The 26,970-nt window shown below is 45.0% G+C and overlaps 3 protein-coding genes across 5 annotated transcripts; 1 reads left to right on the forward strand and 2 right to left on the reverse strand.

The window, feature by feature from the left end:
* Window positions 1-482: 482 nt before the first annotated feature.
* On the reverse strand, window positions 483-1,471 carry LOC127216622 (cytochrome c oxidase assembly factor 3 homolog, mitochondrial). The gene is made up of 2 exons (XM_051177392.1): window positions 1,217-1,471; window positions 483-963 (listed from the first exon to the last, which is right to left on the reverse strand). The coding sequence occupies exons 1-2, from the start codon at window positions 1,428-1,430 to the stop codon at window positions 851-853; spliced, it is 327 nt and encodes a 108-aa protein (XP_051033349.1). The 5' UTR covers window positions 1,431-1,471; the 3' UTR covers window positions 483-850.
* A 295-nt stretch (window positions 1,472-1,766) lies between these two features.
* Cntd1 (cyclin N-terminal domain containing 1) lies at window positions 1,767-9,751 on the forward strand. The gene is made up of 7 exons (XM_051177379.1): window positions 1,767-1,974; window positions 5,867-5,942; window positions 6,183-6,354; window positions 7,211-7,373; window positions 8,180-8,324; window positions 8,923-9,019; window positions 9,544-9,751. Exons 1-7 carry the CDS (start codon window positions 1,806-1,808, stop codon window positions 9,709-9,711), a joined length of 990 nt encoding a protein of 329 aa, XP_051033336.1. The 5' UTR covers window positions 1,767-1,805; the 3' UTR covers window positions 9,712-9,751.
* A 608-nt stretch (window positions 9,752-10,359) lies between these two features.
* On the reverse strand, window positions 10,360-24,382 carry Becn1 (beclin 1). 3 transcript variants are annotated; one of them, XM_051177405.1, is made up of 12 exons: window positions 24,219-24,382; window positions 23,810-23,938; window positions 20,689-20,756; window positions 17,533-17,591; window positions 16,819-16,909; window positions 16,586-16,722; window positions 16,259-16,453; window positions 15,150-15,296; window positions 13,308-13,457; window positions 12,505-12,565; window positions 11,841-11,983; window positions 10,360-11,072 (listed from the first exon to the last, which is right to left on the reverse strand). In XM_051177405.1, the coding sequence occupies exons 2-12, from the start codon at window positions 23,934-23,936 to the stop codon at window positions 10,904-10,906; spliced, it is 1,347 nt and encodes a 448-aa protein (XP_051033362.1). In that variant the 5' UTR covers window positions 23,937-23,938; window positions 24,219-24,382; the 3' UTR covers window positions 10,360-10,903. The 3 variants fall into 3 exon arrangements, with proteins under 3 accessions (XP_051033362.1, XP_051033371.1, XP_051033380.1); XM_051177414.1 differs by lacking the exon at window positions 16,259-16,453; XM_051177423.1 differs by lacking the exons at window positions 20,689-20,756; window positions 24,219-24,382 and having other exon boundaries at window positions 23,810-23,943.
* Window positions 24,383-26,970: the final 2,588 nt, after the last annotated feature.

Consider the following 26,970-nt stretch of genomic DNA (forward strand, 5'->3'; position numbering starts at 1 on the left):
GGAACTGGGGACAAAGACTTGTGGGGTGAGGCGGGCGGGGATCCAGAAGCCATTGTCATCTCATGATGGGAGGCAGGGTGGAAGCTGTCCAGTTTTCTGGCTTTTTGCCACCAGGTCATGAGGAAACTACATGACCAGTGATCCTCCTGGCCAGACCCCACTCTAAGGCTTGTATAGGCAGTGAATGTTAAAATGTTAAAATAATGGAGGTCACCTGCCCATCCAGGGATGGGAAAAGTCTGTGACATCAGTCTGTTCTTGAAGGCAGAGAGCAAGAGTGACCTTCCCTCCCCTAAAACCTGGTTCAGTCTCAACAGTGCAGTAATCTCCCCCTTAAATCAGGTGGAAAGATCTCACGGAAAAGGTAATTCTAGTTAAACATTTACAGCTCCCTGGGGCAATGCCACCACTGTAGCTACTGCCAGGGAGCGTTCCGGCGTGAAGTGCCATGTGTCCCCGGGGCCCCCACACACTAGCCTGGCTTCAGGAGAGGTGACTCATTTTATTACTCTTAACTTGACCCTATCTTTCCCACTTTAGGTTCTAACTCTGCAGATATGCCACACCCTCCTCCTTAACAGCTGGGCCCCTGGGAGGTGAAGGGGGTAAACCACAAAGTTTGGGGAAAGGCAAGGTTGCATACCTCTCGAACAAGGAAATAAGAAGGTTGAGTAACTGTACAAACTGCATGTGAAATGAGCAACCCCCCTTTGCCAGTGGCCAAACGCACAGTTTCTGGCTTCTTGGGCTCAATCATAGTCCGAAGTTAGGAGGCCAGGGATGCTGTGAGACCACCAGGCATCATTCAACACGTACAGGGGCTCCAGCAGTTTGAAGGTGGTCCGTACAGTTAGGGTCCTGAGGCTCTCTCCCTCTCAAGAGCTCGGGCTCGGGCAGCTTTGGCCTCATCTTCCAGCTCATCAAGGAAACGCTCCTGAGCCACTGAATAGAAGGTATAACCATCTGGTGGGGTGGGTTCAGGAAACCACAAAGCATAGAGGCATTCCTTTCTCCTACCACCCTTGTCATTACCCCAAATTAATGATTCTGGAGTGTCACCCTTTTGAACCCTTAACTCAACTGTTATTACTAAACCACTAAGAGCAGCGGAGATATAGTAAGACTGGGTATTAACCCCATTTTGCTCACACATTAAAAGCTACACGTCTCGTTCCTTTTCCCCTAACCCCATAAGTGGTACAGCCAGGACGGATACAAATAGCTAATACCAGGGCCCCAATGCCCAGGCCGGTCACGATGTTCCGGGTCCGCCGCTGTGGTAGTGTTTTCTGCCACTGGGAAAGTTGCACCTGCCGCATAAACTGCAGTTGCGCAGGGGTCAATTTATCCCGCGACGGGTCGATACGCTGAGCGAACGGGGCATTTCCATCCTTAGCATCCACAGGGTCACCAGCTCCAGGGGCCGCCATGTTGCTGCTCCGCCTTAAACCACCCAGCCCGGAGCTCGTCGGGAATAGTATTCTTTGACCGCCGCAAGGGACTCTGGGATTTGTAGTCCACGTGGAGTTTTCTGGGTAGAGACAGGGTCTCTCCGCCTTAGAGGAGGGGCAGGAAAGGCGAGAAGAGGTTGCGTTTTCTGATTGGCTGAGCGCTTCGTGACAGTTGGGGCGCCAAAAGCTGTTGACAATTCGAGGCTGTGGTGGGAATTACGTTTTCCTCAGATTCGAGGCAAGGACAAACATATTGGGAGAATCCAAGGCGTGGCAGAAGATTCTGGAAATAAGCTAAGGAAGCCAGTTTATGGATCCCGTAAACTGTCCCAGTGCTCCGAAAGACTTCTGAGTATGGAAGGACCCTTGAGGCCGAGACTAGCTAACTCCAGTGACTTCCAGTTTGGAGCGGTTGCCACAGAGACCATCGAAAATGCTCTGCTTCACCTGGCCCAGCAGAATGAGCGAGCGGTGAAGGAGGCTGCCGGACGGATGGGCAGCTTCAGGGAGACCCGGATCGTGGGTGTGGATACAGAGTGGGGAGTCGGGTGTATGGGAGACTTGGGAGCACTGACCTTTGTTTTTCACGCAGATATATTTTGCTAGTACTCTTTTTTATGCTAGGCCGTGGGGCTTGTAAGTGATGAACGAGCCTTACTGGAATTCTCGATTCCTGTCCCCCTTCTCCCCACACCTCACCCCACCCCACCAGCACACACCTTTTCTTCCTTTTTTGAGACAAGGTCTTACTGTAGAGTCCTGGCCTGGAGCTCTCTCTGTAGCCCAGACTGGCCTCGAACTCACAGAGATAACGCTTGCCTCTGGCTCTCAAGTGGTGGGATTTAAAGGCATATGGCATCATGTGGAGTTTTACTCTCTTCATTGTAAACATGCTTAGAGTGCTTTTTATTGACATTGCCTGGGATAGAAAGATGAAACAGCAATATAGTCATTGCTCTCAAACTCTGTAGTCTTTGGGTGGGGATATTAAATATACAAACCAGTAGGTGCAAGTATGCTTAGGTAAATTGACATAGAGAATACAAGCTCTTATGAGAATTTAAAGGAGTGATAAGCTGTGGTCAAGGGATTGTGACATTTGAAGGACACCTTGAATGAATGGTGATATTTTAGTTGAAGATAAAGGGAATCGCGTCTCTACCAGAACGGATACCATGAATAAAGCTTTGGAAAGCAGGAGGGAGGAGAGGGAGGAGAGGGTACATATTGTGGTTTAATAAGGGTAAGGACAAAGTGAATATCTCACTATAGGTACAGTTGTAGTCCAGGTTGGCCAGAGCATATAGAAAAGCAATAGAAGTTAAAACCTGGAAAGGAGTTGGAGGCATTCCAAGTAGACATCTGAAAATCATGGGGGAGGACTTTATACTTGGTTTAGCAGAAACATGAAAATTTACTAATTTTTTTAATTTCTTATTTAATTTAATGTATGTATATGTGTGTTTTGCTGGCATGTAAGTATATGTACCATGTGTATGCTTGGTGCCAGAAGACAGAAGAGGGTGTAGATCCTGTAGATCCTTTGAAACTGGAGTTATAAGCAGTTGTAAGTTACCTATTGTGGGTGCTGGGAATCGAACTCAGGTCCTCTGGAAGAACAGCCAGTGCTCTTAACTGCTAAACCGTCTTTCCAGCTTGAAGACACTGAAAGTTAAATGAGGAAGCAGTGTGGCTGTAATGTTTGCCTTGGTAAAAATGATTTTGTATGTATAAAGGATGGGCTTGACTGAAGGAGGTGAGGTAGAGGAGTTCATTTAAAGTCAGAGGGATAATAGAGGGGGTGACAAGAATGGATTTAAAACACACACACAACACACACAACACACAAATTCACATACACACTCACATACACTCACACAAAACACACACAAACTCACATATACACACACACATACCCCCCCACAATACACTCACACACATATACACACACTCACATACACACACACACATACACTCACTTACACACACACAAACTCACGTATACACAAACACACATACACCCACACACATGCACACACTCACATACACTCACACACATATACACTCACACACAAACTCACATACACACACTCATATATCCTCACACACAAGACACACACACAAACTCACATTCACTCACACACACAAACACACACATACACTCACACACACTCACATACACTGACACACACACACACACACTACAGAAATAAGGAAATGTGACCTTTGTCTTAGGGAGAGATTGTTTTGATTTGAATCTACTGAGTTTAAGATATTTGAAGAACATCCATAGGAAGGTTAATAGCAGACTGTTTTAAAAGGTCAGAACTAGAAATAGAGGTTTTTAAATTATTTTCATGATACTCCTAGTAGGAGAGAAGAGAAGCAAGTCAAGGACAATTCCTTGGGAAACATTTTGTGCTCAGGGAATTGGAACAGGGAAGAGTCAATAATACAGTGAGCTGCATATAGTGGCTCATGCAGAAATCCCAGAACTCAGGAAGCTGAGGCAGGAGAATTGCAAATTCCAGGCCAAAGTATACTACATAGTGAGTCCCAGGTTAGCCTAGCCTAAGATACACCAGTACCCTATCCTAGAAGCCAAACCTAGAGTCTGGAAAGATGGCTCAGCAGTTAAGAGCATTTGGCACTTTTCCAGAGGACCCGGGTTTCATTTGCAGCATCCACATGGGCAGTCCCATAACCCCCTGTAACTCCAGTTCCAGGGGACCCACATGTGTTTGTGGTATAGTAGTGAGCATAGCTGCCTTCCAGGGGACCCAACCTGTTTTGTTTTTACTTTTGCTTTTTATCTCTGCAGACACTTGCATGATCGTAGTGTATATACACACTCACTCCCACATATGTCCACATAAAAGAAGGGACTGGAGAGAAGGCTCAGTAGTTGAGAGTTTACACTGCTCTTCCAGGCACCCAAATTCAGTCCCCTGCAACCCACATAAGGCAACACACAACTGCCTCTAACTCCAGCCCCAGAGGATCCAACAACTTCTGGCCACCAAAAGCACTGGGCACACACACACACACACACACACACACACACACACACACACACTTTTAAAAATCTTTTTAAAAAAGTAAAATAATAAAAAACAAAACAACAGCAAGAACCCACCAACCAATGGGAGACAGGCACGGGGGAGTGTTCAGCAGTCCGAGGTGCTTCCAGTGTTATCAACAGAAATGAAGGTCATATGAGTACTGTGTTATTTTACAGTTTGGAAATTTTGCTGACTTTTGAAGTAATTGTTTTAGCAAACTGAGAAAGATGGGAGGCAAATTGCAGACACTTGAGGAAGCAAATGAAGCAGAAGTAACAGAGCTGTAAGTCAAGCCTTAAAGAAATTCAGGGCCGGGTCTTCAGTTTACCATGTAAATGAAGATGCCCTTGAACTCGAAATCCTCCTGCCTCCCTCCACCTGCTGATATTACCAACATCTGCCATCATGCCTGATAAATTGTTTTTCTTCCAAGAAAGTCAGATTTTTCTTGGAAGACATGTGACAATTGCATGTATGTATACAGGCTGAAATATAGGATCCCAACTCTTAATTCTTTGCTGATCAATGATAAAAGGTCTTGGGTCTGTAGTTTTCTTTACAGAGAACTGACATTTACTCTCGTTTCCACCCTCTAATGATATTGCAAGTGAAATAGAATTTTATCTGACAGCGTTCTTTCAAAGGGAAAGAGAAGCAGCATAAAATCTTGCCAAAGTATCTAACCCTCCCACCCTCTCAATGATTCTTTCCCTCTAAATTGGGCTGTGTTCTCTGAGTTAGGGGTGTTTCTTCAAAGCCAGTCACTCCACAGTAACAATAGAGATTTATATCACAAACTGACGGTGGAGAGGCAGCGGCCAGCTGCAAGGTGAATTGTGTTTGTAAAGCAATGGGAGTTCTGCAGAGGGTGGTTACTAAACAAACAGTGTCATAAAGACTATAAAGGCTCCAGGAGGGAGCTTTCTGTCCCTGCCAACATTCCACCGAAAACAGAATATAAGGGGCTGGGATTTTTAACCCATCCAAGAGTCTTCCATGAAGCAAGGGGTCCCAGCATGAAGTAGAGACCACCTAGGCCAGCTGGTATATGTTTGCGTGTAATTGACCAAACCTTTCATCAGCTTGAGCCCCACAGGGAGGCTGTAGGGTCCTGGAGGGAGCTTGGTAAGCCCTTGACTTGGCACTGAGGCAGACTCTTTTTTCCATGCCTCTGATCTGCCCACTGGCAGCAAAGGAAACCGAGCTCGGCTTTGGTTGTCCTGTCTCATCTTTCTCACCTCCTGACCCTCTCCTCTCGGTTCCATCATAGCTTCCACACCACGCCAAGAGTGGCTTCACAGAGTGGCTTGGGTTGCATCTTGTGAATTAAGCTCTTCTTTCCTGTTTTGGCAGAGTTTGTGTTTCTCCTGTCTGAACAATGGTGTCTGGAGAAATCTGTGAGCTACCAGGCCGTAGAAATCCTAGAAAGGTAAAGCCTGTGCATAAGGCCTTTGTCCTAGTGCCCCTCAGAATGGCCGGCAGTGTGCCTAGATCTTTACACAGGACTAGTCCGTCACCCCTTACCTAGATGCTGGCTTTGTGCCTTTCTTTTGCTTGCAAATGTAGATCTCCTAGCCAGCATCTGTTACCCAGCAGGATATGGAGCATGTCTACAGCACAAAGTCTTAGTTGGTGTGATAGTAGCTCTCATCCTTTTCTTTCCATACAGGTTTATGGTGAAGCAGGCAGAGAACATCTGTGAGCAAGCCACACTCCAGCAGGGAAATAATAAGACAGAATTGCAGAACTGGAGGGCTCTGAAAGAGCAGCTTCTCAACAAGTTTATCCTCCGTTTGGTGTCATGTGTTCAGCTGGCCAGCAAACTGTCTTTCCACTACAAAGTAAGGAGCTGGGTTGCTCAGGGCACCTGAGTGTTAGAAAGAAAGCAGCTCCTTGAAGGTGGCTGTGAGAAACCTACTCCTAAGCGAGGTGATACTACTCATGTGGAAATTCCAGAGTGTAATTATGCTTCCTAAGCATACCTCCTGAATACACACACAGTCACACAAGGCAGCTATTAAATAGCCTGAAGTTCTGTTCCCAAAGTATAATTGCTGGACAGATGCCATCATTCATACAGGTCACCTTTCCTCCTCTTGGACTAAGGGACAGTTTACATAAGGTACCTGATTACCCACATGCCTATCAGCACTAAAGGCTAATGGTTATACCCAAAAAGGATAAATTATTCCATATTACTATCCAGTGCCTGTATAGAAAAATACCACCCATTCAGCAAATATTTATTGAGTTTCTTCTATGGCTAGATGTTTCAGTAGATACCAAGCCTATCATAGTAAAAAATATTATCTGTACTCTCAAGGAATCCTTTACCCAATGGGAAAAGTCATGGGTAAAAAGGTGATCTGTTAGTGTAAACCGAGGGCTGAGAAGGAACCTCATCAGTTTGGGGAGTCAGGAAGTTTATTTAGACAAAGTGTAGTGGCTACAAAGAAAGTCGAAACAAAATTAGGGAGAGGAGGGAGAAAGGAACAGGCATAAGGGAGGGGAAATCCGGCATGTGTAATGACTTGGACAAGGGAGAACCTGGGTTTACCTGCAAGTAATCGTGCTTGCATAACCTAGTGGGATTACCAAGAGAGACCGGTGTGGACTTGAAGTGCTTTGTGGATGCTGCTGCTGGCCGTATGACCTACATCCTGACATCTTTTCTCTGCTTTCTTTTTTTCCCCTCAGATAGTCAGCAACATTACAGTCCTGAACTTCCTCCAGGCTCTTGGTTATATATGCACCAAAGAAGAGCTGCTAGAATCCGAGCTGGATGTTTTGAAGTCCCTGAACTTCCAAATAAATCTGCCCACTCCTCTGGCATATGTGGAGATGCTCCTTGAAGTTCTAGGTACTTTATTAAATGTGTCAGGAGATGTGGGCTGCAGACTTCCACAGAAAACAAAACAAAAACAAATGCACTCAGGGATGTGGGGCAGGAGACACAACCTACCATGAGGAGCAGTAGGAAGGCTGCGTGTTTCTGCATGACTGAAGATGCTTCCCTCAGCACCATCAGGGAAGGTAGCTCAGAGGTCTCAGCACCTGGTTTCTATTTGGATTCATTAGGCACTCTCTTTTCTTTTCTTTCTTTCTTTCTTTCTTTCTTTCTTTCTTTCTTTCTTTCTTTCTCTCTTTCTTTCTTTCTTTCTTTATTTATTTTTTGACACTAGGTTTCTTTGTGTAACAGCCCTGTCTTGTACCTTTGTAGATCAGGCTGGCTTCCCAAGTGCTGGGATTAAAGGTATGCACTACCATGCCAGGCTCATTAGGCACTTTCTTATTGCAGGATCCAAGAGCTGGGTTTACCGAGAAGTATAAGACAGAACAACTATATTATAATTGCATATATGTATTACAGATGGAGGTCTGTCCTTTAAAATTAACCTGGCCGGACACATAACTTTAATATCAACAGTTGGGAGGGAAAGGCAGGTGGATCCAAGTTTGAGGCCAGCCTGGTCAACACAAAGTTCCAAGCTTGCCAGAGCTACACAGGAAGACTGTCTCAAAAGAAAACTGACCTTCCGCTAACATATCTTTCATAGTAGTGTGTACCAACCAGGGAGCACATTAGCAACCTAACAGCTTTATGTCTTAAGATTAAGACTAGAAAACACAACTTCATGCTGTCTTTCATGCCCATATTCTGTGTAGGGTACAATGGCTGTGTGGTCCCAGCCACACAACTACATGCGACTTGTCTGACCCTCCTCGACTTGGTCTATCTTCTGCATGAACCCATCTATGACAGCCTGTTGAGGGCTTCAATTGAGAACTCTACACCCAGTCAGCTGCAAGGGTAAGAAATTTCTAGGGTAGGCTCCTTCTGGGGTTACATGGTAGGGAACAGATATGAATATGAGGCATTTGGAGCTTGATGTAGAGTACTTGTCTAGAAAATTCAGTACCCGGTACCGAGAAACAGCACAGGTTAATTGCTTCTTATTGACTTCCATTATGTGGCTCACATGGTGATGACTGAACCCAATCAGGAAAATCTAAAGGTTTTTACTATTAAGAGTAAATTATTGCAAACAATTAACATTCTTTTCTACTTCTTCCTTTGCAATTAGTTAAAATTTGAGTGCTGGATTGCTTTTATAGTCACTTGACTGGGGGGGGGGGGGAGAAGCCTGTCACATGGCTGTAACTTGGACAAAAGTATTTGATTACTGTAAAGTCAGACTGGCCAAAGCCTCACAGTTAGGAAGGTGCATGTTTTAACCTCAGCTGAGCTGGGGGACAATGGAACACATCAGCTATTACCTGACCACCTTTTTCTATGTCTAAAAGTCTAAGACGAGCAACATGAATAACTCAGTTGAAGTTCTATGACCCTAGAATTTAGAGTCACATTTTATACTAGTTCCAAAATTAATATGGTTTTAATTACTCAGGGAAAAGTTTATCTCTGTGAAGGAAGACTTCATGCTGTTGGCAGTTGGAGTCATTGCAGCAAGTGCATTCATCCAAAACCATGAATGCTGGAGCCAGGTACGCACCACTGAGCAGGGCCAGCATGATCATTTGTTTAATAGAAAGCATCCACTGTCAGTGAAAGGAACACAGAGGGCAGTCTGCAGAAGAGAAGTGCCAGCACCCAGGAACTGTATGAACAGTCAAGAAGGGAAGGTTGGAAAATTAGAGTAGGATGGAAATGTTTTTTTATTTTCTTTTATAAAATTGAAAGAGGCCCAAGTTCGGTGTGTTCATCTCCCTTTATAACTGTTCTTCTCCACCCCCCCCCCCCCACTGTTCTATCTTTAACAGAGTTTAACAAATAACTAGGAAAAGAGTCCATGTTAACACTATCAGGGCAGTGATACTTGGCCATAAACAGACATAACAATCTGGGTTTAATTTTCCCTTTGTGTTCAGAAAAATGAAAAGTTTGTTAGGCTTGGGAGAATATTTCAAGCAAGCATTTATGTGTGTGTGTGTGTGTGTGTGTGTATGAGTGTTTGTGCACTAAAGTGTGTGAGATTGTCTAGCAATAGGAATCTGTATTCTTTCTGAAGGTTGTGGGGCATCTGCAGAGCATCACCGGCATTGCCTGGGAGAGCATTGCTGAGTTCTCTTATGAAATCCTGACTCACAGCGTGGGAACGAGCACTCCTGGGCAACAGCAGCCTGCTCCCCACAAGGCAGCCAGAGCTCTGAGGACTGCTGCTTCCTCAAACACATGAGGCTGGCTAAACCCCAGACACAGCCTTCTGTCACTGTGTTCTCTTTGTTTACTTCCACACAGAGGGTAAAAAGTTCTAAATTCCCTTTGAACAGTATTTTGCATTCCAATTTTAGGCACTTTTTTTCTACATCAGAGATAGTTACAGTAGACAAACATGTCCTCTTGTGTCATGGCAGGCTAAAAACATCAAAGAATTGGAGAGAGTTACATTTTGTTTCATTTGCTCATTTTTGCTTGACATTTAATTTTTCCTAATTTAATCTGATTAAAAGAGAATATCAGATATAGAGATAAGTATTACCCCGGGTTTTAAAACAGGCTTTTGAATGACCTTGACTGAGTATCTTGGAAGTAGTCTTTTTTCTCTTGCTTCCCACTACAGCTATTTTTTTTTTTTGAGGCAGGATCTTATTATTTGTCCCAGTCTGGCTTGCAACTCAGGCTGAGCTGGAATTCAGAGATCCACTTGCCTCGGCCTCCTGAGTTCTGAGATTAAGTATCATCATGCCTGGCTTACTGTTCTACTTTATTTTTTAAACTAAAACATGTTTCAACAGAACTTCTACAAAACTGACTGGAACTCAATTCTTCTTCCAGAATACAAAATACTCAATTCTAAGGAAAAACTTACCATCACACCTCTTGGTAATTAACAGACCATAGCAAATTCTTTATTACAAATAATTAAATCTCGACATGTCTCAAACAGTATCAAACACCATTTTATAATTCTAACAGATAACAGAGTAGGCATTCAATACTAGAACTGCATGAGGGAAGAGTTAGACTTGTAGCTTTTGACTCGGTGTCCCTCCCCACATCACCCCACTGTGTGCTAACATCATCTCAGAACTCTTCTGGTTTGTATTATAAGTGCAGGAAGTTGAGAGAGATAAAATCCAGTGAAAACACATCAATGTCAATTCAACTAACTTAAAAAAACAAAGCAAATTTAAATTAGTTGTTTTCAGGGGAAAGAAAAAGGGAAAGGAAAGCATGGGGTTGAGTCAAAACTATGGCAAGGGCTGTTTGCTGTACATGGTGTTTTGTAGCTCTGGAAACTATCTGTCATACGATATTTTAAAATAAAGTGGCTTTTGTCTTTGTGGTATTGTAAACATGTGGTTTAATATTACCCAGATTTAATTTAAAGCATCTTTCCAAACAAAACCAATCCCTTAAGGAGTAAGTCACTTGTTATAGAACTGTGAGGACACCCAAGCAAGACCCCACTTAAGATTCGTCAGCATGAACTTAAGTGCTTTCGTCCATTGCTCCTCAGAGTTAAACTGGGTTTTGATGGAATAGGAGCCGCCACTGCCTCCAGTGTCTTCAATCTTGCCTTTCTCCACATCCATCCTGCAGAGGGACAAAGCAGGGCTCATTAGTAACAGATCCAAGTTAAGTCGGTTCAGGCAAATGGGCAGGGACTTGGTCATGACCCATCCACGTCATTTTATCTAACAGAGTGCTGGGCGAAGAGCCACTGCTGGTGTGCATTCTGGATTTGCCTGAAACCCTAAAATCAAAGGCTGTCTGTCACAAGAACCTCATTGTCACTGCAGAGTACAAGGGCAGGACACACACCCAAACAGATGAGAAGGCTGCAGCAGGGGCAGAGTGAAGGCTACAGTACTCTTTTTTTTTCACTGTCTGCCCAGGCCCGCATCCCTCAACTCAGGGAGCAAAAAGGGAGGCAAAGAAATAAAAACTGCACTAGGGTTCGAGAAAACGCAACTTCACTCCTTTTCTCACTATGAAGCATAGACTGACCTTTAAGATCATAAGTCTTCCTGCCTCAGCCTCCTGAGTGCTACAATTATAGGTGTGGCCCCTTCTCTCTGCCTCTCAAGTCAGTGTCTTGGACTAGTCTCCTGGGCTGCAACACTAAGAGACGCATTCTTGTATTTTTCCAAAGGCTGCAGGAAAAGCCTTTCTGAAACAAGGCTGCAAACTTGAGCTCTGTGCCAAGAAAACCCCCACCAGTACCCAGGACAATGTCCTTTAACTCCAGGGGCCAGGTGGCCATGTGACTCTGCACTCTTTCCTTTCTTGCCATTTCTACGGTCTGCTCCCATTCACTGGCCCTTTAATTCACAGCCCTCGGGATACAGGGCCAACTCTCACCTGTATGGAAGGCAAAATCGAGTTTCGCCTTTCTCCACCTCTTCTTTGAACTGCTGCACACAGTCCAGAAAAGCTACCATTGCATGGTCGAACTTGTTGTCCCAGAAAAACCGCAATCCCCCAGAACAGTATAACGGCAACTCCTGCTCAAGAAGAGAGAAATGGCTATGGGCATGTCCCCAGTCATTCCCTGCCCTCCAATCACCCAAGCTTTGTCTGCGCTCACCAGAACATGCATTCTAGCTGACCAGTGTCTTCTATAACCCTCAACGATTCCAACAGCCCTGGGCAAGTACCAACTCATAGCAGCTTCCCTACCAATGGAAATTTACTGGACTTCAGTACATTCCCACCCTCAAGAGCATGCTCTCCTCTAATCTGCCCAGATCTTTTCTCAACAGGCTATAAAAACCTGAATTTTCTCTACAAACCCCAGAGCTAAGCCTGAACAAGATGTTGGCACCCTATGAGATGGTTTGAGAAACTGAAAAATGTCAGCTGGCATAGAAACTAAGCCTTGTTTGTTTGTTTGTTTGTTTGTTTGTTTATTTATGTGCAAGGAGTAGTGTACTTTAGATAAAGCTCTGCCTCTAAGCTACATCCCTAGCCCCCAAATGAACCCATTTTGTTAGGATAAAGAAGAAATCTGTAACTCCCAGAGTACCTTAGATCTGTCCGTCAGGGACTCCAGATACGAATGATTTCCATAGGGGACAAGTCGATACCTACAGTGGAGATGCAGAGAGATGGCTACAGGACTTCTACAGTGATGACTGCACAGTTGCAGCCCAGTAATCTTCAATCTGCATCTTACCCAAGGATTTATTTATTATTGCCACCTACCTCCAACTCCCTATAGTTGTGAGTCCATGTCTAGAGACTTTACAAAAAGATTTCATCTATTATATAATGAGATGTTTGTCAATGAATGTATGTTTTGGCTTTGTTTTGCTTTTAAAGTGGCAGGGTCTCCCTATGTAGACCAGGTTGACCTTGAACTTTTGGTCCTCCTGCTTCAACTCCCCCAGTTACTAGGATTATCTGTGTTCAACACTGTGCCTGGTATTCTGGTTTAGAAGGTGTGGATGACTTGCCCTTGTTCCAGGATAGCTATGAATGAAGCTCAACACATTTGTAGACCACAATATTGTCTCGTAGTATCAAAAGGTTGAACACCCTGGTGGGTCTTTAAAAGCAAACACTGAAACTCTGTTAGGGAAAACTTAGGTTCTGGAGACTTTTGGGACTGCTGCTAGAGTCACACAGTTTGAAGATGACTGTTCATGACATCACAGGGAAGAGCCCTGTGACAAAGGGGAAACAGTGCACAGGCCCTTCACCCATGGGAAATTGTGCCAGCTGGCAGCAAGCGTTCTTGCTATGGCGGAGCAGTGCCATGCGGTATAGCAGGAGTACATCAACAGCACCCCTCACACAAGGTGCTACCAGAGGGCTGCATTTTCTTACCGCTGAAATTTCAGACCCATCTTATTGGCTAGGGCATGGAGCAGCAACACAGTCTGGCCCCAAGCAGCATTGATTTCGTTCCATTCTACAGGAACACTGGGCAAGCGACCTAATCTGAAGTTATTGATTGTGCCAAATTGTCCACTGTGCCTACAGAGAAGGGGAGAAAGGGAGTCAGGGGAGAAATAGAGATCATAAAACTTTTGAGATGTCCCACTGTCACCAAAAACCTAGCATAAATCCCTTTCCTTATCTTCACACATATATATATATATAATATATATATATATATATTATATATATATATAAAAAAACTCCCCTTGGCTGCTCCAAACCTAAGGCATCACCTCTCCCCATGTTCTTTCGATGTCCAAGCAGAACTGAGAATCACTGAATAATCCCATGCCCCTCCCCCAACAAAACAAACAAACAAACAAACACCAAGTATCAGAGCCAAACAAACCCATCAGGCTCCACTGAGTCTGCCTCCTACCTCTCTCTCTTGTAGATTTATTTACTTTTACTGTATGTGTATGAATTTGCACCAATGCATGCCTATTGGCTTCCCTGGAGCTGGGTTACAGATGGTGGTCAACTCCCATGTGGGTCTAGAAACTGAACAAGTTCTCTGCAAGAGCAACAGTGCTCTTAACCGGCTGGCCATCTCTCCCACTATCCTTAAATGTTTACTTTCCTCCATCTCAGGTTAGAGTCCCAGCACATGCCTCCTTCCCAGCTCATTTCTCACCCTGTAAGTAAAGCTACCATCCACAGATACAAATGCACTCATGTCACTTCCCTCTGCCTTTGGGATCAATTCCAAATGACTTAACAGTGGTAATTTCCAGCTTCCTATCCAGTCACTTGTGCCTTTACACTCAACCTTCAGTCATAATGAGATGCTTTTAGTCCTTTGCACACAATGTTCTCTTTGCCAGAACAACAACTCCTCTGTAGACATCTGTTTTGCCCCTCAGCCATATCTGCCTTCTCCAGGTGAAATTTTCCATTCAGCTTCCCCAAACTGGGAAGGTACCCTTTCATGTTCTCACAGCACCCTGGGCCCATGATCACACTGGTCTATTATTTATGCATTCCTTCTAGGTAATAAGTAACTGGCATACTGTATATTGTTTGCTGTGACCCTCCTGGTGCTTAGCACAGTGGTTTCCACACAGCAGACACTCAATAGTTACTAATTTAGTAATAAATACATGGATGAACCTGGGGTTAATAAATCAGCACCAGGGCTAGAGATGGCTCAGCTCTTAGGACCACTGGCTGCTCTTCCACAGGACTCAGATCTGATTCCCAACCCCCACACTGCAGCTCACTTCCTGTTACTCCAGTCCCAAAGGGTCCGGCAACCTTCATCTGGCCTCTGTGGGCACTAGGCACACATGTGATGCAATGACATATATGAGGGTAAGCACCTATACACATGGACACAATAAAAACACATTATAAAAGCAGCACCAGACAACAGGATTCGGTGGGCAGATATCACTAAACTCCTGTTGGTTTTTGTTTTTGTTTTTTTTTTGTTTTTTTCTACGATGGAGTTTCTCTGTGTAGCCCTGGCTGTCCTGAAACTCACTCTACAGAACAGGCTGCCCTCAAACTCGCAGAGATCCACCTGCCTCTCCTCCCGAGTGCTGGGGTTAAAGGTGTGAACCACCAGCTAATCACTCTAGACCCTTACTTGTGTGCACTCACAAATATACCCCACATTATACCTGTCCTATTACAAGGAATGACATAAACCTGGCTTAGGTGAAGATGGCCTACAGTGCCTCTTCTATGGGAGGTGCTTCCCAGATGTGACTCCCCAGCCCTCATTACCAGATGTGAAAGGTTGCATTAAAGACGTTAGTTTTCTTCAGTTTGTCCAGCTGCATCTGGGCATACCGCATCTGGTTTTCTACGCTCTTCAGCTCATCATCCAGCTCCAGCTGCTGTCTTTTAAATTCACTGTATTCCCGCTGATACCTGTGAGCAACCAAGGGGACCATCAGAGGCTGGTCGTGGAGGTGCAGTCCCCTTCCCACCATTCTCCTGAAGGACTTATGCTGGTGGTATTGTTGGAGCTAACTACAGAAGAACTCTACATTTGGCATGGATTCCTCTCAGAGGAATGCTTTGCCTACAAGGTACACAAATACCTCAAACTGCCAGGCAGCAGTGGAGCACACCTTTAACCCCAGCACTCAGGAGGTAGAGGCAGGTGGATCTCTGTGAGTTCGAGGCCAGTCTGGTCTACAGAGTGAGTTCCAGGACAGCCAGGACAGTTTCAAAGACAAACTGTCTCTTGAAAAACAAGTCTCAAATTCCAGATGCCCATATTTAAAAATATAGGAGAAAGAACTCTTATGAACTAAGACAAAAAAAATTCCTCTATTTTTGATTTTTTTTTTTTTTTTTTCAGAAGTGAAATAATTAAGAGCGTTAGCCTGTTGTGGTGGCAAACACCTTTAATCTCAGCACTGGGGAAGCAGAGACAGCAGGTCTGTGAGTTTGAGGCCAGCCTGGTCTACAGAGAGTGTTCCAGGACAGCCAAGGCTACTCAGAGAAACCCTGTCTCGAAAAATCAAAGAGTAGGTCTCTCATTTCATTTATGTATTTGTGTGAGAGCCGGAGTTGGCTCTCCTTCCACCATGTGTGTCATCAGGGCTGACAGAAAGTGCCCTTTAGCCCAGTGAACCACATGTGTTTTCAGAGCCCTGGCGCCATCACTCTACTTAACTAACAACATCCTTTCTTCACTTATCACGTCAAGTCTTCGTCCACAGCCCTCCCGACACTCCCCTGGAAACAAGCCCAGAAACAAGATGCAGGATTTGGAGCAGACTCAGTGCTGACTGATGCTGACCTAATCAGGCATGCTCAGCTGGAAACCACTCCCTCTCCTGGTGCTAAGGCAGGAAGGCAGAAGAGCAGGGGCAAGCACTCACTGAGCTTCCTCCTGATCCAGTCTCTCCGCCTCAGCCTGGACCTTCTCCAGGTTTTCTGCCACTACCTTGCGGTTTTTTTCCACATCTTCCAGCTCCTGGATCAGCCTCTCCTCCTCTAAGGCCAGCTCTTTCAACTCCCTCTGTAGCAGTTCACTGTCATCCTCATTCATTTGTTCTAGGATCTCCAAACAGCGTCTGCAAGGACACACACACACACACACAATCTGTTGACTAGAGGACGCCTGTTGTTCCACAAGCCTGAGGGGAACGGTGCTCCTGAGTCCTAAGGGCCGAGAAGTCTCTCAGGCCCAGACTCTGGCTACTTACTTGTAGTTCTGACATTCATTTTCAGTGACATTGAGCTGAGTGTCCAGCTGGTCTAACAGAGTATCTGTGCATTCTTCACACAGTGGGTGATCTACATCTGTCTGGCCCGACATGATGTCAAAAAGGTCTCCAGTGACCTGGAAGCATGGGACAGTCAGGATAGGGTTGCTCCTGGGCTATCTGCCCTATACCAATTACCCAAACTTCTTGGCAGTGAAACGAGGCCAACTTGCCTTGAGTCTTCGGCTGAGATTCTCCATGGTGCCACCGTCAGATGCCTCCCCGATCAGAGTGAAGCTATTAGCACTTTCTGTAGACATCATCCTGCAGACAGCCCCCCGCCCATGGGCCACATGAGGGAGCAGAGAGGCCCCCTCCACCTACTGCACTGTCAGAGCATTGGCTGAGGGGCCTCAAGGTTCACCCCCACTCCTAGCCTCCTGGACCTCCCAGGGTCGCCTATTTCCCAAGGGAAGGCCATGCTGGTCTTCCACAGGACAGGGTTAGCTGAGAGGGACATCAAAAATTGATATGGATGTTTACAGCAAAAAGGAAGGAGAATCAAGAAAAGCCATGTTTTTAGTATTACACTTCTTGACAGCAACTTTTACCTGCTACACTGATGAGAACTAAGACCCTAAGACCCTAAACACCTAACAAGTACTACTAAAAAACTTCTCAAGAACCCATCCCAACTGCTCCCTCAACACCCCTCACTTCTTCAACACCAGAGGTGCTCACCCTTCCCACTGTGAGGATGGCTACAAAGGGGGGGAAGGCAACAATGCTGAAAGGTGAAGGGTCATGTATAAGGGAACTCATCTCTCCTAAAAGGGACAAAAGGCTAGATGATCATTCATCACCTGGTCCCAAGTCTTAATTCTTAGCTTTAATTAAAATTCCCTTGGCCGTTGGCAAGAAACAGGGGACTGAGGAATAGTAAGCACCTGGCTGGGGGGATGAATCTTCGAGAGACACCATCCTGGCGAGCTTCAATAAACGGCTCCTGAGAAAGAAGTGAGTGAGCATTAGAATTCTGGCAACTTAGAATAGAATCTATTTCCCCCACAGTCTGAGAACTACTTGACCTCAGCCTAGATTGATAACCACAAAACTTGATAAACTAGAGCAACTAAGAAGTGGGTAGTGCCTGGACTGGGAGATGGCTAAGTAAATACCATTCTTTCTATTCAAGGAAGAGGGCCCAAGTTCAGACCCCCACAGTTAAACAAACAAATAAATGGGGCATGATGGCACATGCCTTTGATCCCAACACTCTGGGAGGCAGAGACAGGCAGGTCTCTTGAGTTTAAGGCCAGCCTTGTCTATAAAGCACAAGAGCAGGGTGATACAGAGACCCAGTCTCTGAAACAAACAAGACCAAACCAAAACAACAAAAAAGCCCCACAAAACAAAACAAAAACCAAAAAGAAAAATAAACCAAGGGAGAGCAGGGTGGCGTGCACTTGTAATTGCAGAACTGGGAAATTTTCCTAACCTCCCAGGCTTAATCAGCCAGCCAGCCTAACCTGCCAGCTCCAGGATCAGGTCCAGGCTAAAGGCTGTTTCAAAAAATAAAGTGGAGATCCAGACAGGTTGGTTTTGTGGTTTCTTTTGTTTTGTTTTTTTCTTTTTCTTTTTTTTTTTTTTTTTTTTTTGGAGGGGGGGGTTTGATTTTTTTGCGACAGGGTTTCTCTGTAGCTTTGGAACCTATTCTAGAACTCACTCTATAAACCAGGCTGACCTCAAACTCACAGAGACCCACTCTGTCTCTGTCACCCAAGCGCTGGGATTAAAGGCATGCGCCACCACCATGGGCTCAGACACAGTCATAGTATATGTGAACTAAGAAAGGGTCCACAGCACAGACAATTTCTGAGTATAATTTGATAATTGCATTTCCTAAGGATACTATACTTTATTTGTGGTGCAACTTGCATTTTCTTAACACCAGTTAGAGAAGCAACCACCCTAAAGCATAGTAAAAGAAAGGCAGAACAGTCTGCAATGAAGCTTGCATAGCACAAAGTATACCACTTATGGGTTTTTTTTTTTTTTTCTTCTTCCTTGTTTTGCCTCTTTTGCTTCTTTGCAGGTTGCTTCTGCACCTGCATCCTAGACAGTCTGCAGAGCATTTGGCCAGAACTAACAGCTCCCAATCCACTTTTTCTTTCGGACAGGTGGATAAATACTCCCTTATTATTCTGGAAGATAAATCTCAGGGGTGAAGTCAACGCCCTCTACCAGGTGCTGCTCCACAGAATGGAGCTCCCTGGTGTCCAACCATGTCTCCTTCCAGGCGTCTTTCCCTTTCCCATCTTCCTTCTCTGCTTCCTACTAGAGTCCTCTCCCAAATAAATACCTTCTACTTAAACAATGACTTGCTCCTTGCAAAAGAAAAGCAACTTACAACATCTATTTTTAGTGATGAAAACCACCTCTATCATTACTATTGTTGTTATCATTATTTTATTATCATCACTGTGCAGTGCTGGAGACTGAACCCAGGGCCTTGGCCACACAAAGCAAGGGCTCTATCATTGAACCACACCCCAGCTTGATCACTGACTGCTTAACATTTTTACATGTTATATATTCTAACACTGCTGATCTGTTACACTTATGGTACATATACAACACACTGCCCAAATAAGATACACTTGTGAATGGAGAGGAATGGAGACAATGACTATAGAGAATGAAAGGTAGGAACCAAGAATACCCTGGAGCAACCTGAATACAGAGGCCACCCCATTTCTGCCCATACTCACTTTTCAAAATTATATTCACTGATTTACGTGTAGGTTCGTGCACATGCCACAGTGAAAAGACAACTTGTAGGAGTCCGCTGTCTTGCCACTGTGTAGGTTCCAGGATTTGAAGTTAGATGGTTAGGCTCTGAGTCCAGGCTGCCTGGAAATTTACTACTATCTATCTGTTTCAGCCTTCCGAGTACTAGGAATTACAGGCATAAGCCACTATGCTGGTCTATACTCACATTTTTTAAACCATTTTTAAAAAATATTTATTTATTAGTATGTGTGTGCGTGTACAAGTACACGCCAAAATTCAGGTGGTCAGGATGGGTGGCAAGCACCTTTACCCACTGAACCATCTTGCTGGTCTTATAATTCCTTTTGTTTGTTTTTCAAGATAGGGTTTCTCTGTATAGCCCTGGCTGTCCTGGAACTCGCTCTGGAGACCAGGCTGGACTCAGAGATCTTCCTGCCTCTGCCTCCTGAGTGCTGGGATTAAAGACAAGTGGTCCCCACTGCCCGGCTATAATTCTTTTTTTGGTTTTTCGAGACAGGGTTTCTCTGTGTAGCTTTGGAAACTGTCCTGGAACTTGCTCTGTAGACCAGGCTGGACTCGAACTCAGAGCTTCACCTGCCTCTGCCTGCCAAGTGCTGGGATTAAAGGTGTGCGCCACCAACACCAGGCTTAATTCCATTTTTTAAGGGATGCCTTATTCCCTTAGGGTACATTTTGGTACCTACAATGATCCACAGTGGACTGACCATGAGCAACTTTTTTCTTTCTTCTTCTGCAGTGCCGGGAATTGAATCTAGGAACTTGCCCCTGTTGGGCAAGCACATCTCACAGCTATCACCTCAGTCCTCAACTTTCTTTTTGTTGTTTGTTTTTAGAGGTAGGGTCTCGTGTATACCAGGCTGACATCAAACCTGCTATAAACACAGAAATGGCCCTCAAGTTCCAATCCTCCTGCCTCCAGGCCCAGTTTAATGTGCAGCTAGGGATCAAAACCAGGACCTTATGCGTGGCAGGCAAGCTCTGGACTAACTGAACTACATTCCCAGTCTCTGCTAAGATATACATATCTTAGACTGGTCTGAAAAACACTAAATAGCCCAGGCTGGCCTCCAACTCATGACCCTCAGGGTTTCAGCCTCTCAAGTGCTAGGGTTACAGGTGGGCAGCACTATCTGCTGGAATACCTTTCATAACCACGTTTTATTATTAATCCCCAAAGCCCGGGGGGCACCAAATATTCTATAGAAATCCCAGTCAGTACTCTGGTGTTTTCATGCCAGCCTCCCATTTAGCACGCTGTGAGGAGGATGGGGAGAGGGCGCTTCTTTTACCTCTCCCGAGTGAGCCTCTTCCTCCTGGGTCTCTCCTGGTTTCGCCTGGGCTGTGGTAAGTAATGGAGCTAAGGGCAAGGAAAATCCTGAGTCAGAACAGTCTTATCAATGTAGGAGAGCGTCCCACAGCACGGGAAAGAACCCAAAATAGCCTCATGACCAGCCCCAACCCTACCAGTCTCTCTCTCTCTCTCCAGGGTCTCACTGTGTAACTCAGGAGGCAGAGGCAGATTAGTCTTTATGAGTTTGAACCCAGCCAATAGCTACACAGTGAGACTGTCTAAAAATAACAAATAATTTTTTTTTTTTTTTTTAAAGAAGAAGAAAGTAGAGGCTGGACAGGTCATTTAGCCGTTTAGAGCATTTGTTGCTCTTGCAAAGGACCTGGATTCAATTCCCAGCACCCAAAAGGTTAGAACTATGTAGCTAGACCAGACTGGCCTTCAGCTCACAGTGATACACTCGCCTTTGTCTTCTGCATGTAGGGATTAAAGCCTTATGCCATCACAACTGGACTGTGGAGACACATACCTTTAACCCCAGCACCCGGGAGGCAGAGGCTCTCTGTGAGTTTGAGGCCAGCCTGGTCTTCAGAGCGAGTTCCAGGACAGCCAAGGCTGTTATACAGAAAAACCCTGTCTTGAAACAACACCCCCCCCCCAGATTTTAAAATTTGTGCTACCACTATGCCCCCTCCCTTTTTAATCCTTTATACATAGAGAAATATGTCTTCCTCCCCCTCTTCCCGTTTTGAAGATGTTAAAATTCTAAAAGCACATGGGTATCAGGACTTCAAGAATCATAGAGTTATAGCAGTCTTTATGTCCTAGGCATTTACTTCGAGGTATTTCTGGGTAGAGAGGATGGATGGATCTACAGACCAAACTTGATTGAACATGTTTTGGTAATTGTTGAAATTAAGTGATGGGCAGGTAGGAACTCATTAAATATTTAACACCTTTAAAAAAATTAGAACAATTTTTAAAAATTATGTGTTTGTGTGTACATCTGAGTATGGGGTTATGCATATTAGTGTGGGGACTGTGGACAGGAGGAAGGGCTGGAACTTGGAACTAGAGTTTCAGGCAGTTGTGAGTGACCTGATGTGGGAACTGAATTCCGGTCCTCTGGAAGAGTAGTAGGTTCTCTTAACCTCCCTCCAGTCCTATAGTTTACAATTTTCCATCACAAGTTAGCATCCCTTTCCCCTAGAATAATGTGGAAGGAATACAAGAATTTCCTGGGAAGCTATAGCCTGTCTGTACACATATGTCAAGAATGTAGAGTTGGGGATGTGGTTGAGTGGGAGAACACTTGGCTAGCATGAGCAAGGCCCTGATCTCAAACCCTGGCCTTGGGAGAGGGCAGAGGAGAGCTAGGTACAGTGGTACAGGGCTACAATCCTAGTCCTTTGGAGGCTGAGAAATTTCAATCATGTGTTTAAAGGCAGCCTGGGTTATATAGCAAGACTCTATCTCAAAACAAAACAGCAATAACAAAAACAGAGCTAATATAAACATAATAGAAATCTATTCAGCTTTTTTTTTTTTTTTAAACACGAACTCCTGTCATTTAAGACACATAATGATCTCATTCATATGTGCTTTATCTCATTTACACTGAGAATAAGATGGTGGTTTACTAGGGACTGCAGATGGGAGAGATGGGTAAAGGCCAAAGGCCAGCTAGAGAGGAGAAATAAGCTCTATTGTTCAGTGCTGACTTCAGGTAGCAATAGTCAACGCACAGCCCCAGAAAGCCAGAAGGGAAGATGAGGAAGGTTTCCACAAGGAAACCATAAATGTTGGAAGAGACAAATGTATCTACCATGATTGAATAGTATATGTGTAGTCAAACATCAAATGTTACCCCACAAATGTATCAGATTTTAAAAACATATAAAATAGTTAATGTATGTATGTATGTATGTATACATACATACATACATACATACATATAAACCAGGCATGGTAACACATGCCTTTACTCCCAACACTTGGGAGAGGAAGGGATGAAAGGTAGGCCCTGTCTTTACTTTCTTTATACTTTCAGTGTAAAACAATTTACCTTTAAAAATATGGAAAACAAGCCTGATGTGGTAGTGCATGCCTTTAATCCCAGCACTCTGGAGGCAGAGGCAGGACAATTTCTAAGTTTGAGGCCAGCCAATGGCTACATAGACAGACTCTGTCTAAAACTAAATGTTTTTTTTAAAGAAGAAGAAAATAGGGTCTGGACAGATCTTTTGGCAGTTTAGAGCACTTTGTTGCTCTTGCAGAGGACCTGGGTTCAATTCCCAGCACCTACAAGGTTGCTCACAACCACTCAAAACTCCAGTTCAGGGGATCCAATAACCCTCTTCTGGCCTCTTCAAGCATCAAGTATTCTCGTGAAGGAGAGATAGATATGTAAACAAAACACCTATACACATAAATAACAGTGATAACGAAGAAAAATAAACAGAAGTCTAGAGAGATAAAACAAAGCCTAATGCCAGGTCTGTGTGCTTGTTTAAATTCCCTATTCGCCTCTCTCACCTCCACCCCCCACCCCCTTTGTTTTTTTGGTTTTTCGAGACAGGGTTTCTCTGTGTAACAGCCCTAGCTGTCCTGGAACTCGATCTGTAGACCAGGCTGGCCTCGAACTCACAGGGCTTTTGAGACTCTCCTACATTTAGGTGGGCCTCAGGAAAGTTCAAGTCTCATGACCTCTCTAAACCTCAATTCTTCACCTGTAAAAGGATGCAACCAAGGCACTCTGTTCTTTTTATTTTTGGAAACAGGGTCTCATTTTGTAGCCCAAGCTGGCCTGGAACTTGAGGCAGCTTCTGCCCCTTGATCGCAGCAATTATGGATGAGCCACCAAGCCTGGTTTCTACGGGGATTGCTACAGGAACTAAATGAAATAATAAATGCAATGGACCTGGTATTGGTACACTGTAAGTCCTCAAGAAATTCTATTTGTTATATGTGGAGATTCCTCTACTCTGGAGACAACATCAGAACTTTAGATCCCTGATGAGGAAACCAAAAAACCAGAGACTGTCACCAGAAGACCAATGTCTCTAAGGTTGCCCATTTCCCACGCTCTTGACCACCCTCTTCCCACGGCTCCTGCTGACCTGTAAGTTCCTGGATGGTGACCCGGTCCAGGATTTTGAAGCTCGTGTCCAGTTTCAGAGGCTGGCTGCAGCGCTGACACACGAAGCTCACCTGCATGGTGCTGCTGGACGCCTTAGACCCCTCCATGCCTACGGCAGCGGAGAAAAACGATGTTAAGAAGAATCGGCGCCCTTGAACCTCGGGCCCGAGGCCACCCGCTGCTCTGGTGCTGGAGGAGGTGAAGAGGAAAATCCCGGTCTGCGCCTCTCCCTCTGGGAGTGGTGTGACACCAAGAGCACCCGCTTCCGGGCAGAGCCAGGCTAAGGCAGTTGGGACTCCCGGGCGGGGGAAGGGGCCACTGAAGTGGCCGTCGCGGTCCCTAAGCTTCCTTCCTTCTAAGGTCTCATTTCAGGCCCCGAAGCTCTTCACCTCAGGACTCCAGAGCCTGCCGCCCAGGCTCGCTCTACCGCGGAGGCACGGTGGCCTCGATTCCGCCCCGGAGCGAGACCTCCAGAGTTCCCATCGCCCGGTCTTCAGCTACTTCCCGGTCGGCTAGCTGAAGACTTCCGCCCGGGACCAGACGTGACGCCTTGACGCCTTCTGGCGCAAGGACCTCTGGTCCAGATTCCTGATTTCCCTGGCTCGGGGCTCCCTCCAGAGGCTGAGCGGGGAAGCGCAGCATGCGCAGGCAGGTGTACTGAAGCCCATGGTCTGTTCTGATTTTGAGGGTGCTAGGGATTTAGATCTGTTACTTCCAAGTGGAACCACTTCTATTATTCCTTCAATGTCCATTTTTAAAGTGTCTTTTTTGTTTGTTTGTTTGTTTGTTTGTTTGTTTGTTTTTCGAGACAGGGTTTGTCTGTGTAACAGCTCTGGCTGTCCTGGGAACTTGCTCTGTAGACCAGTTTGGCCTCGAAGTCACAAAGATCCACCTGCCTCTGCCTCCCGAGAGCTAGGATTAAAGGCATGCTCCATCACCACCTGGCTTACAAGCTATTTTTAATTAATTATTAATTAGGAAATGTTCAGCACTTTCAGATTTGGAGACATCTTATAAAATTATAAAGCTAAATATTTGGGGGGGGGAACTTAGATGTGGTTGTGGTAGACGCCATAAGACCCTCCTATCCCCTGAGACAGACTCAGGAATAGATGGGTCAATGACCCAGAACAGAACACTAAAGAAGCCAGAAGGTGGTGGTGCATCCCTTTAACTGCAGCACTCAGGAGGCAGAGGGAGGCGTGCACCACCACACTAATATGTGCCCATCACTGTTCCAGGGCTGGGAGGACACAGTAGTAAACTGCTCTAATAGTTTACATTTTAGAGGGGGAGACTGGACGGCAGACAAGTAAACAAGATCACTTAAGACAATGGTAGGTGTAATAGGTTGAATGTTCTCTGCCCAGAACACACTAAATGTGGTTTGGAAATCCTATCTGTGCAGTGGATTGAGTTTTAGTGAGTACATCAGGTTGAACCCAGTAGGGGTTGAATAAGAATGGCCCCCAGGGCTGGAGAGATGGCTCCTATGGTTAAGAGGACCGACTTCTCTTTTAGAGGAAGCAGGGCTCAATTCTCAGCACCCACATGGCCACTCACAGCTATCTGTACTTCCAGTCCCAGGGGACCTGACACCCATGGCAAAGCACCAATGCATATAAAAAAAAAAATGGCCCCAGAGGTTCATATATTTGAATGCGTGGTCATTAGGGAGTGGCATTACTTGAGAAGGTGTGGCTTTGTTGGAGTAGGTGTGGCCTTGTTGAAGGAAGTGTGCCACTAGGGATAGGCTTTGATGTTCCAAAAGCCCAAGCCGGTACCAGTATCTCCCTCTTCCTTCAGGCCCAGATGTGGAACTCTCAGCTACTTCTCCAGCTGTGGTCATGGTGTCTCTTCACAGCAACAGGACACTGACTAACATAACCCCTAATCCAATATGGAAGTTCTCCAAAGCTGGGTAACCATCTCAAATAGATTCTTCCCCTTGAGGGAGCATCGATCCTGCTGAAAGCCTTGCTTTGGACACTAGTGTGAGACAATGAGTTTCTCTCTCTCTCTAGGCTATCTGGCTGGTGGTACTTGGGCCAGCAGTCCTAGCAAATGGCTGGACGAGTACTAGGTATATAAAAGATGATGTGGTGGGAATAAGTGAAGGTAGGGCAAGCGGAACAGTGTCCATGGAGAAAGTCAGGAGGGCTCTGTTGTCTGGGAGACCATCTAAGGAAGAGGGAAGAGATATGATAAAAAGGCAGAGCGTATTGACACTTGCTTAGAATCCCTGAACCTGGGAGGCAAAGGCAGAAGGAGTGCTTTTAGGCTAGCCTGGGCTACATAGCAAGCTCGAGGTTACCCCAGACTACTTAACAACGCCTGTCAAGGCTGTTACCTGGAGAAACCCTGTCTCACAAAAAACGAAATAAATAAAAATTATTCCCCAAGACTAGAAAGATTTGGCAACAGTAATATTGGAACCTGATCCTCAGTTATAATGGCAAACATGGTGGAATACTCCAGCATATGCTTCTAGTAAAATGAAACAGGTTTTCTGCATGTTACAGTATAAAGCATATTACAGGTATACCACAAAACCCTACAAGACAGGCAGTTGTAGAAAAAGCTTATCACACTTTACAACATATGCTTAGTAAACAAAAAGGTGCAATAAAAACCTCCAGAAATAGATTGCATAGTGCTTTACTAACTTCAATTTTTAAAGATTTATTTATTAAGCATATAGTGTTCTGCCAGTGGGTATGCCTACATGTCAGAAGAGGGTACCAGATCTCATTATAGATGGTTTTGAGCTACCATATGGTTGCTGAAAGAGCAGCCAATGCTCTTAGCCTCTGAGCCATCTCTCCAAGCCTAACTTTAAATTTTTTACATGCTAATGAGAAAGGAACAATGACTACAGCAACATTGGATAGTAGAAAAACTGCTGAATTAAATCAGCCTGTGTATCTTAAAGATGGGTTCACCTCAGAATGGACACTGGGATATGTGTTGTGTTGGGAAAGAAGTTTTGCCTTGTTTCCACTGGAGAAGAAAAGCTGTGGATACTACCAAGATTGATAAAGATTTAATTTGAACAGGAGAGGCCCCCTGAATAAAGAGAGGTGATAGTTTTTTGTTTTGGTTTGGTTTTCGGTTTTTCAAGACAGGGTTTCTTTGTGTAGT

Source organism: Phodopus roborovskii, unplaced genomic scaffold, assembly GCF_943737965.1.
Source record: "Phodopus roborovskii unplaced genomic scaffold, PHOROB, whole genome shotgun sequence".
Lineage (NCBI taxonomy): Eukaryota > Metazoa > Chordata > Mammalia > Rodentia > Cricetidae > Phodopus > Phodopus roborovskii.